Raw genomic sequence first — 12,510 nt, 5'->3', positions numbered from 1 at the left:
TGCCATAACCCTGTCACCTTACACCTAAAAGCTTCATGGCAGCGAAGCCAGTCAGGTGATTTGCTACTGCTACTTGCACATTCAGAGAATCTTCTAAATTCTTCCAAGAACAGAATTCCACACACCCACACACAGCATCGTTTCATTACAACTTAGGAAACACAACAGGAATTCGCAGGTGCATACTTTCGCTTGTACTTTGTACATCCATCTCAGACTGAAAAAGGCAAATAGCAAGGCTTCTCCTTAGTTCAGCACATTTCTTTTGTGCTACCAATAGGGGGCTGCAGAACACCGAGTTCCGTTTAAGTCAATGAGGCTCCTAGTCACAATAAATACACAATCCTCACATAAGACATCAATTTGGCCTATAACATGCACCGATAGTAAAAGGGGTGTGAGTATATGTGGAGAAGATTAGCCCATGCCAATGCTGATTTCATAAACAGCATGAGAACTGAGCAGTTGGATACTGTTGACAGTTGTAAGGCATTTCTTGTATGTTTCTCGTATTATCTATAAAGGGAGATGACTCGATATCACAGTTAAATTGAAATTTAGGTAAGTATTCCTCTGTCAAGTATCAAGGATATGTGTTAGCCTGGACTGTAGGCTGTCATTTGTTAGACCACCTACCTAACAGCTCCTATGCAATCCTAGGTAAGAAGGTAATGCACTTCTTAAAAAAATGCACAAGGGAACTTTAAAGGAACCTATTTCTCATTCACTGCACTAGAATTCTCAAGGTCAAACAGCCAAAAGAAGAAAAATGTTGTTCCATTAGCCTGGCTCTGCTACCATCAGAAGACAGGAACAAAAGCAGCTGCAGCTTTATAGTACAACTTTTTCCCACAGCTGCTGGCATTTACTGATTAATATTATCAATTTTCGTGGAACTTGTCCCAAATCAGCATTTTGAAAAGCCTGAAACTGACACCTATCTGACAACTGTAATAGCGTCACAAACCCATATTGGAAATCAATTCCATGTGAAACTTTCACAGGGCAAAATTGTAGATTAAGATCTTGGGTAAATAAATACATTTCCAAATTGCCATCAGTCTTTCAGCATAAACACAAAAAAATTCTCAAGAGAAAGCTTGCATTTTAAAGAGCGGGGACATTTGTTGCCATAATGGAATTGCATTGTACCAAAGGTTCTTTACTTACGCAACCCTCAAAGTCTCCAATCGCCAAAGAGAACGAGCATGAATCGACACGGCTCCACCCTCATAATGGACTGTTCTGCAACACAAGAGGAATTTTCTGAGTTTCCCAGACCTTTAGGCTGAAAATAGCTGATAGTGTTTTAGAGAGAGCTGATTTAGTTTCTTCAAAAAGAAACTGCTGATCCTAGTGTGCCCACATCCATCCTGCTTTCACCAGAGGCAACAGAAAGATAAACACCAAGCAAAGCAGTACCACTCAGACTTTCAGCTCTCTTAAAATCTGTCCATTTCCAGTCTCTTGTGGCTTCTTTCCAGTTGATATCCTACTGAAAGATTTGCATTCCAAGATATATTATATATTTTGTTGAGCTAGTAAGCTACCTTTACTAGTTAGGTAGGGCTGGCATGATCACATCAAACTAGTGTCCAGTTTATTTCTCTGAGATCTGTTTAATCAAATGAATATTTCAGTCATTTCCTTTCTTCATAGATATTCCCTCTTATAATGAAAACATGTACAAATATGGCTACTGTACTATATTACGGTACTATATATTAGACAGGTTTTGTTCATATTCTAGCACTCTTTCCTTCCAGGAAAATAAGAGACTAAAGTAGTTTCCCTTGTAAGTTCCCCTACAACCCAGGGAAGGGGAAGCTGTGCAAGAAACAGTGTACAGTTGAGAAGTAAGTGACCTAAGAGCATCCCAAGACAAACCTGCCAGGTGGAATAAATATGAGGGAAAGGGAGAAAGCTTATGAGTGAGGAAGCTGCTATGGGGCACAATCAAACATGTTGAGCCCATGAATATATCTGCAGGGTGTACTATAGGGAAACTTTACCAAGGCCATTTTTGGCAGGAACCATTGTCAACTAAACCTATGTTGCCATGGTTGTGCAGGAGGTTTCAATTAATGCTTATTTTCTTGTTTGGACAGTAATTGAAAAGCCTGCGCAGTTCAGACGAAAGGTCAGCTCCAATAAATATATTCGTGTTTCTATAATCTCCAATGAAAACAAAAAGCAACCACTTCTTCTTGCCTGTACTGTTAACTGTCCTGTTACAAAAACCACCTAAGGGGGTGACCAAGCTTTTTTGGGGGGGGCTGCGTACCACATTGAGCCATGGTCAACCCTCCAAGGGATCATAGGTAAATGTGGAAATGGCTGGAGTGTAAAAGCTAGAGTGGCAAATAAAATTCAAGGACAAATTTGTGGGTAACGAGGGATCACAAGAACCTTTAGGCATCACGACAGGTGATAATGAGAGTAGTCAGATTTTTAAAATTATTATTTTAAAGGATAAACATGGGAGTTGACAGCTGTAAAAAAAAAAAAAACACCTTTAAGCATCATGGCACCACAGCAGGAGACCTATAGGAACCATCAATATTTTTTTTTCTTCAAGTGACAAATGAGGGGTATTAGTAGACCACAAAAAAACTTCTTGGGCTAACCACCTCTGAACTAGGGTATGGAAATTGGTAATTTGCTGAGAATTCACTACAATCCTGTGGACAATTCAACATTTTCCTTGATCTTAAAAGCTTCCTACGCGTATTCCTTGCTTTTCTGCTGAACATATGAAGTTACACTACTGGGACAGGTGTGTAGGAGCCCAGCAGACCCAATCAAATTTCTACCAATTTATTCTGTTGTGGTTAAAAAAAAAATCACATTTGTGTGATGTAAATTAGGAAATTGCACAGGCCTGCCCATGGCTAAACCTAAACAAGGAGCCCAGATCACTGAATCTATTCCATTTAATTAAAACAACAAATTAGTTACATGGAATAAAAATTGAATTATTACTTTATATTCCCCTAGCACTAATTAATAACCATGAGGGAAAAGCTTGTCAGAGAACTGCATAGGCTCCAATGCAGATATTTAAAAAAGATACATAAGCTTTTATTTATCAGTACAGAAGAAAAAGGCCTGAATAAAATGCATCTAAGACAAGACACAGTTCCTCTCACGTGTATATGTCTGTCCTACTGAATTCATTGAACTAGTGAGGATACAACTGGATTCACTATTGCAGTCTTAAATGAAATAGCTACTGCTGTTACAAATGCTATCGACCTACTGTGCCATATGTTTCTATTTCTCAGCTTACTATTCCCATTTAGGAACTTTGCAGAGAGTAACAACATAGCGCCAGAGGTATGCTTGAATTGTAAATCAAGCTATTTAAAGTTTTTCATCTGATAGAATATCAGATCCTGTCCCATTACTTCACAATTACTGGTTTCACTATATACTATAGTGCCCCACAAATAGAAACCCAGGCTGCATCTAGACACATCAAAAAAGCAATTCAGTTAAACGTGTTGTAAACTTCATATAAGGAAAACTAGTTGGCATATGTTATAACGCATATAAAGCGCTTTATCTTTACGAATGTAGCTGAGTCCCCAAACTGAACTGAGAAGTTGCTTAGCCCTTTCAAAATCAGAAAGGCAGGGTGCACACAGACCAGCAGTTTTTCATGCACTCAGAAGATGGGCTAAAGCTCACACACATTTTGGTTTATGCCACTGTACAACCTTCTTCAATTTTTCCCTATAAAAATCATGCCTCTCATTAAAGAATCCATGCTTTTAAGCAGCTAGTCTGGATAGAACCATTGTGCTGTTTCTCCCCCAGCCAATGAATTCCCTTGTCCACCCAGTTTATTTCAAAGCCTGTAACATTGAAATTATGTACCAAACAATCTATACACTTTCTTAATTTATCACTGTAGGATCCCATTTGCTTTTCTTCTCAGCAAGGTGTATTTAGATCTAAGCAGGCACAAGTGCAAAATTCCATAGTCTGCATTTCTTAAAGAAACAGAAACCTGTAACTGTCAAAAAAAAGGAAAACACATATGCATAGCAATACATAACAATTAGGCATCGGAAATGAGGGACAAAAAGAATTCTGATCGAAGCGAATGTACCTTAGAAATATTCTCAAGCAAGCCATCTTTGTCTGACAACATAGACAAATATGTTGCCTAAACGCATTACGACTGTTATGAAATCAAGTGTATTTCAATAAATTTTGACATGGGTGACCTGTATCTAATAAATGAGGGCTTTTTCTGCCAAAGAAAGGCAGAAAAAGGCCTCTCTGTCATTAACCAAATGCAGTATGCTGGAAGAAAAATTGATTCATTTTAGTCTGATAAACCTTTGCACTCCAGGTTGACGAAATATTGTTGTGGTATCTTGTGCTTTTCTGAACCCTATAAACCTGCCTTTATTGTTTGCCTATCCCTCATAGCAGCATGTTTTAAAAATGGGGTGGATTTATTGTCAATTTAGGTTTGATTTAATCTCATGGTTTGGATCTGTCCTTTTCATTTTAAAAAAAAAAATAGCTCAGCAATCCTTCTGTCAGTGTCAAAATTTTTAACACAATTTTAAATTCAAGAAAAGCTAACATATGAGCGCTGTTAACTAGGGCTGCCACCCCACATGCTTCACTTGGCAACCCAGCCTACCCACCAACTCTTTTGCCAACTTCCCTTCTCCCACACCTAGCCAACACCTCCTCACTTTGAACTTTGAATCTGACCCCAAACCAGCAACCCTCCCTTTATACATCACCCATTTCTCCCCTCACAGCTCACCCCAACCCCCAGTCCCTTTTAAGAGAGGGGAGGCACTTTAGAGAGGGGTTTGCCAAATGACTATTTGAAGTGCCTCCCTTCTCCTCCATTAAACATCACTTGAGTCCTGGGAGGATTAAACATGGCTACTCCCAGACTTTGCAACTCCCTCCCTTGAGAAGCTAGACTGGCTCCCCCCTTGCTTTCCTTCCACCAGCAAGTGAATACAGTGGTACCTCGGGTTAAGTACTTAATTCGTTCCGGAGGTCCGTTCTTAACCTGAAACTGTTCTTAACCTGAAGCACCACTTTAGCTAATGGGGCCTCCCACTGCCGTTGTGCCATCGCCACATAATTTCTGTTCTCATCCTGAAGCAAAGTTCTTAACCTGAAGCACTATTTCTGGGTTAGTGGAATCTGTAACCTGAAGCGTATGCAACCTGAGGTACCACTGTACTTTCTTGTTCAAACTGCTTTTAATGAAAGGGCTTATGCTGTGCTTTTTTATTGTAATTATTTATCCAGTTTTAATAGGGGTGGGGGAAGGGTGTGTGTAGATAGGTGGTTTTAATTCTATCAATGTTTAATTGTTTCTTAATGATTGGGTTTTTTCCTAAATTTTAGCTGCTCTTATCTGCCTTGATCCCTGTCAGGGGAAAGGTTTAAGTGTAGCTTGTGTTTATAGAAGACTAAAACAAGAATTCTGACCAAATGCAGCCCAGGAACTAAATTAATTAAAATGTATTTTTGCTCCCGATAGAAAAACAGGTGGGAGTAACAGAAGATACATTAACTGCTCAAATAGGGAGTTGATCATCCTACCATACTCATCAGAGATATGGTCGTAATAGAGCTTTGCAATGGAGCTGCATTTCCATTTTGTGTGTTATTATTATTTATTAAATGCATACAGCTGTCCATCATTAAACATTCCCTGGCTGACTTACAGCAAAATTATTAAAATATACAGCTATAATTAAAACAAACCATGAGTAATAACGGACAGCAAAGAAACTTCCTTGAATAGAGACAGCATAAAATAATTTGTAGAACAATAACTAAAGGAGCAATCACTGTTAGGTATCATTCTATAACTGAGCCTCAAATAATTTAGGGTTCACATATTTTAAATTGCCCAAACCATTCTCATGCCATCCTGGTATTTTTTATCAGCTCTGAAGTGGGATCCATTAAACTTGTGTACAGTTAAATAAGCATGTGGAAATGGGGCTTTTTTTTATTCCCTGAAATCTATTTTCACTTTTCTTGATGAGAAGAGTACTAATTACATTCCCTCTCTATGGATTTTTTTATACCACCGATTTATATAGCACTTCTATTTATATTCAGCAACTCAGAAAAGCACTTAACTATTGCTTCCATTTTAAATATAGGGAACAGATAACATGAGATAGCAGCTTAAACAAGCTGGAACATGAACATTCAGTCCACCAAATTCCAATTTATTGTCATTTAACCTTGCTGGCTCAGAAATGCTGACCTGGCCTGTCCTTTTTCTCCCCTTGAGGTAAAAGAGGAACATGCCATCTCCTGCTCCCCCTGCCACAGCCCACCACAGCTTCTGCCGCCATTACAATGTTCCCCTTGCTGAACTTGGTGAAAGCTGGAACATTCCACAAAGCATTGCTGCTTGTCTTCTCTGCCCTGGGGCAGGAAAGACAAGTGAGAATGACACACACAGGAATGCCCCTTCTAGCTGAACTCAGAGGAGAGGCAGAGCGTTTCCAAAATGAGAGAGGGCATGTTCCAGCAGTAATGGAAGTGGTGGGAAGGGCAGGACACCACCTCTTGCATTTTTTGTTCCCTGAGGCAGGTGCATCAACCTGCATCATTGGTGTTTCCAACACTCTTTAATCAGTGTCATGCTAACCAACACAAGTCCCAATTATAACACCTTTTATTGTAATCTTTAGCAGACCTATCATGGCCAATTTCAATCTGGCTGTTTGCCCAGGTTTTGCTCACTCTGGTTGATTACCCGGTTCTGGGAAACAGGTAGGGGTAGTGCAATGTATTGCTTTTAAGGGTGATTTTTGTTTTACTGTTGTTCAATGCCCTGGTGTTTTATGATATTATCAGTAAATAAATCTACAAATGATACTGTACTCGGCTCTATTTCGCCACACCATCTGAACCAGATGAAGCTGTTTTGGCAAAGAACCAGGACCTGTGGATAGTAATGGGTTGAAAGAGGACCAATACATGGAAACAGAATCTTGACAAGACAGAGGCACTGCTGGTGGGCAGTTACTATGTCACAGATTTGGGTGAATGGTCTGTTCTGCATGAAGCCACACTCACTCTGAAGGACTAGGTTCATAGTCTAGGGCAGGCTTCCTCAACCTCGGCCCTCCAGATGTTTTTGGCCTACAACTCCCATGACCCCTAGCTAGCATGGCCAGTGGTCAGGGATGCTGGAATTGTAGTCTCAAAACATTGGGAGGGTCGAGGTTGAGGAAGCCTGGTCTAGGGATACTCAGCACTGTTTCTTGAGGCTTAGCTAGTTTCAGTGGTGAGTAGTGTCTATTTCCAAATTCAGCTGGCATGCCAGCTATGCCTGTTTCTGGAAAAAACAACCAGTGCTATACACTGGACTTCCCTTGAAACTGAAGGTGATGCAGAATGCAGCTACTAGAGCAAAGCCCGATGTCTGTCTGACATCTGCCTATCATACCCATTTTGTGGAGTCTGAACTGGGCACATATATGGATCAAATTCAAGATGATACAACTAATTAATAAAGCCCTGCATGGCCTGGGACTGAGGTATTTGTTTTAGCTTCTCTCCCTATATATCAAATCCAAAAATTGGGATCAGAAGAGATCCTTTTTAATGTCTCATTTTCAGCTGTTGCATTCAGGACCACAATACAGGATTGCGCTTTCTCTGCAACAGTTCCCCAACTGTGGAACCTGAAGGTGAATAATATACACCTGTTTCTGGAATCCTATTTGTTCTCCTGAGCATTTGATGACTGAAGTTCAGGCTATCATAGGTGTAATGGTTATAGGGGTTGCTCGTGCGTAAGTTACCGCCACTCCTGGCTAGGTTGCCTGGTTAAACCTTTTCTGTCTGGACAGCCCTTCACTTCGTGGCTGTTTCAGTCGCTAGGAGAATCCGTCAGTGGGCGTTTCTTGAACCTCTTCCAGCACAAAAGTTCTTTGACGCCAAGTCTCCGCCTACTCTCCCTGCGCGGAAGTCTTCTGCGCAGGGTGGGTGTGGGTAGCGGAGGACCCGTGCTCTCCCCGCTGGTCTCCGGCAAGGAGTCCTGGAGCCCCCTCGCCAATTCCCCCATCTGCCCCCCTTTATCCCTGGTGTTACGCTGATTTCCTTCCCCAGCCGATGAGCTGCCTCTCTCCCTGCTGGGCCCTTCTCCAGCATCGCTTGGGAGCCTTGCCTCCGCCTCTGGCTTCGATGGCAGTTCCCTGACAATAGGTTTTAGGATACTGGTGGTGGTCTTATAACCAATGGGTGGCAGTGGCGGTGGTAGTGGTGGTGGTGGTGATGATTTTCCAGTGTGTTTTATAACATGCTGGTAACCATTCTTTGATTCTTTGTAATGAAGTTTGGTCTAAAAGTTCCATTAATAAATAAATGAGCTTAATTAATCTCATCAGAGTAGGATATGGAAAGTGAGAGAAAAAGTATCTCTATGTTCTTGTAAAAAACATTTTCTCCCACCATAGTGACTCTGCTCCAGCTCCAAACACGGTGACACATAATCATTATTCTCCCTCTAGATTCCATATAAAGTGACAGAGGAGCTGCTAGAGTATTCTCTCTCTGGTTTCTCTCTTTCTCTGGGCAACAGAAAAATGACAAAAAAAATAAAATGACACTTCTATTCTCAATAAACGAAAGTATCAAAAATACCAATTCCACAAGCCTTTGGCTAAAGCAAGCTTTATTCACTTCAGTGGGTCCTCTTATTGTGAAGCCCATGTAGGATCAGGCTCAATTTTCAAGAAAAGTATTTGCAAAATCCACCATGTATCTTCTTAATCTACACTGTTGTTGGCACTCACTGTTATAGAACAACTGCTCAAAACAAGAACTAAGATTTCCATTCATGCTTATGGTCTAAAAGGATGTTACATTTAGATTTGGGAACGGGGTCATAAGAAGTTCCCGTATTTTGGTACTTTGGCAATAGCTTCCAAGATCTTGGGCAAAGTCTCTTCCAAGATCCCAGCTCTTCTAGTTAAGGTCCTTCTCAACTGGAAATACTGGGAATTGAACCCAATATGCAAAGCAGGTGATTTGCCATGTGCTTTAACCATAAACCCTTGAACAGATTTAAGTCCTCAAACAATTTTAACTAAATATAGCAAGTAAGTATAATGAAGGCTTTTGAGTAACCAAGACTGCAACCTGTACAGCTTAAAAAAAAAAATGACTAAAGCTGCAATCCTATACTTACTTACCTGGAATTAAGCCCTACTGAACTCAATGGGACTTACTTCTGAGGACAAGTATATAGGATTGCACTATTAGTATTCCAGCCTATTAATTTCTTTGCTTGTTCTGTTTGTGGGACTGTCCTCGGGAAGTGGCACAATGAATAATGCTCCATGATCCACAGATTCCATGAGGGGAATATGCTCAAATGTGAGCCCCAAATGAAGACAAGCTTGGCAAAAGCCTAGCTTTATTAGACTTTGGTCAATCTCACACTTACTTCCCCAGGCAATACAGTCCCAAATTCCCAGAGGATAGCAGAGCAGTAACAGTTCCTTCTACTTTACTTTTTTCATGCTGGCATTTTACCCAGTGACATCAGCTATAGACAAGGGGTCAGTCTGGTCTCAATGCACTTGGTCAGTTGCTAATAAGAGTCTCCCCACCTCATGGGGCCTGTGACATAGCCCCTTTCCTAGAGCTATGGGGCTTAGGGAGTGATAAGTGCAGCAGTTCTCTTGCTGGTTCCTTCTCAGAACACCAAGTGGCCCAGTCCACAGTATCCTGTCAAGACCATCTTTTCCCCCTCCCATCATAAAATTTACCTTCTTTGCTCTTCTCCATGCTCTCCTGAAGGGACAGTCAAACATTCATCCATGTGACCATGTAACAACCGCAGTACATCACCTCCTATCAGGTAACCTATAATTGGGGGCGGGTGGGGGTGGCAAACATTATGTGTTTTAGGATTAATCCAAGCCCAAAATCTGCAAATATCTACTTCCATTCAATTTCAAAGAATCCCGATAGTACTGGTTTTAAATCCGCACCCCTGTCTCCTAGTTGTTTTAGTTTTAGTTTTTTTTTGTTTTATTTGGTGTTAAAAGGGCTATAGTAAGAATAGAAGTAATGGATTCACTCCTTACTAAGCCTGTGGGTGCCCTGTGCACATGCAAGGTTTTGCAGGCACTGTCTGAAGTCATGTCTAGAATAATAAGTGCAGTAAGTGATCTGTTAAAAGACAGCACTCATCGGTCTATGTGTCAAAAGTCAGATTTCCTGCTTTTTAACAAGGCTACTGGGGAAAGTAGCCATCTTTTAACGGCACTAATCAAGATTTAAGCCTTGCATACTCTTGGAGAGAATAATCTGAAACACTATTGTGTTTACATTACATTATTGAAATGTAAATGTATGATAAAATCTATAAAGATTATTTGCTTTCAATAAAAGCTACTACCAGATCACGCACAAAACAGAAATAAGAGCTTTTAACAGCATAATTATGATTCAGTGCAGACTTCATTAAATATAATAATAGTAAAAGCTATCTGACAAACCAGGAATCCATGGTTTCCCCAAGGTATTTTTACACACCAGTGAAATCAGATATATTGTAAGTCAGCACTAATGTGCACTCCCCCGGTACTGATTTTTGTGACATGTAAAAAAGCAGACACTAAGCAAGATGACGAACGAGTTGGGAGTGGGTGGCTAAGAGAATGCCAGAAAAATCAAAAGCCAACACAACCACCTGCCTATCATCCAGCGCATTCCCTCTCATTATTTATTCATTTTGCACATTATAAAATCAAGTGTCCTTGAGTAGGACTGATTTTATGACATGCGGCAGTACCATCTGTCTCAAATAAAATAATATAAAGGTCCTGAAATACTTGTTCAATACAGCAATTATCTGCAGGCCATTATTATTGAAACAGCTAACTGATAGTACAATTAGCATTAGCATTATTATGTTATCAATATTACCTTGAGCTGCTTCACTTCCTGAACTGATGGGGGCTACACTCCACAGTGTCTGCTGAAAGGCTGCGTCAACTCGCAAGCTGCCATTACCATAAGACAAATGCTGCAAACATAGGAGAAAGAGAGAGCTAATTATTAAACTATACTACAAGAATATACAAGAACCTGTATTTATCAAATATCATACAAGTAGATTTCAACTTGTGCAACAAGACTTTCCCTTCCTCTCTTCTCCCTACCCATCTTAGTCACCAGCCTCTGCACATGTTCCAGCTCCTCAATATCCTTCTTAAATTGTGGCACTCAGACTTAAAAGCCAAACCCTAGAGGCCAAAGTCCCTTCGTCGTCGTCGTCCCCATAAAATACTTGATGGGGCAGAATTGGGGCAGAATTGCTGTTAAAATGGTGTGCATGCACCATGTCATGTGATCAATTATCCAGGGCGGGGCTTACCTGGCCCCCACCCCCAGTATTTTGTGGTCTACTAAGACCACTAGATCACTTTCACATGTATTACTGGCAAGCCAGGTGTCCTTCATCTTATATTTGTGCATCTGGTTCTTCCTGCCTCAGGGGAGAACCTTACATTTGTTCTTATTGAAATTTATTTTGTTAGTTTGGGTCCAGTTCTCCAATCTGTTAAAGTCATACTGAATTCTGATTCTGTATTCTGTGGCATTGGCTACCCCTCCCAGTTTGGTGTCATCTGCAAATTTTATGAGCGTCCCCTCAATTCCTTCATCCAAGCCACTTACAAAGATGTTGACCCTCCAGCTTGCAACTCTTGATATTGCTTCATTATTTCTATTACTGTGAATTTTATCTCACTATTCATATGCAGAAAGAAAAAAGAAGACTTTGAAATTAATAACAAATTGAAATTGATGAAAATATCATTGGGGTTCTAATTAACCATGCACACATCAACAGTGCTACACAGTTCTCTACACTACTAGACAATGCTCTGCACAGGGAAGTTTCCTTACATATTGATAAGAACTGGACAATCCTGCTCACAAGGAGCTGTGTATAAACACCACAAACCCTCTCTGCATCCACACTGGAGTTTCTAAATTGAAACAACAACCTATGAAGCCAAAAGTCACTCAAACGTCTCTGCAGCAGCAAGTCACCTGCATTCAAGCTCAAACCTAATTTTCTTCAGGTCTCTGGCTTGATGCAACTGTCAGTGAATCAGAAAATACTGAGTAATCACTGAATTCATGCTGCAAGTAATAGCTTTCAGACGGCATTTTTCTTTGAAGCTGGGGTTACATGAATCAAAATTTCTGCTAAAAGACATGCTGTGCCCTAGGGAACTGATAGGAAGCACCAGATTCAGATTAATATTACTTCTCAACTATCCTCTGTTGATGCTAACTCTGTACACTTAGTGGTGTGCAGGACTGACACACAAACTAACTGTGCCACTTATATCTTTCTGGCAACGAGGAATCAGCAATGTGTTTATTTTCCAGTTCAGAGGTCTTGATCAGCAGTCAACGTGCCAGCTTCCTGTCCTCTGTCCTGCTGATGTCACTTCCATTTCCATGCCA

The 12,510-nt window shown here is 40.6% G+C and overlaps 1 protein-coding gene across 1 annotated transcript in view; it reads right to left on the bottom strand.

Annotated features, from left to right (window-relative positions):
- The window catches only part of RYR2 (ryanodine receptor 2), a 246,664-nt gene that overhangs the window by 162,499 nt on the left and 71,655 nt on the right, over nt 1-12,510 (bottom strand). The window contains 3 exon segments of the mRNA XM_083606142.1: nt 1,171-1,245; nt 9,792-9,888; nt 10,957-11,056. Coding sequence (XP_083462268.1) covers nt 1,171-1,245; nt 9,792-9,888; nt 10,957-11,056 — 272 coding nt within the window.

The sequence above is a fragment of the Podarcis filfolensis genome, assembly GCF_964270895.1.
Source record: "Podarcis filfolensis genome assembly, chromosome: 3".
NCBI lineage: Eukaryota > Metazoa > Chordata > Lepidosauria > Squamata > Lacertidae > Podarcis > Podarcis filfolensis.
This window is presented reverse-complemented; position numbering and strand designations above follow the sequence as displayed.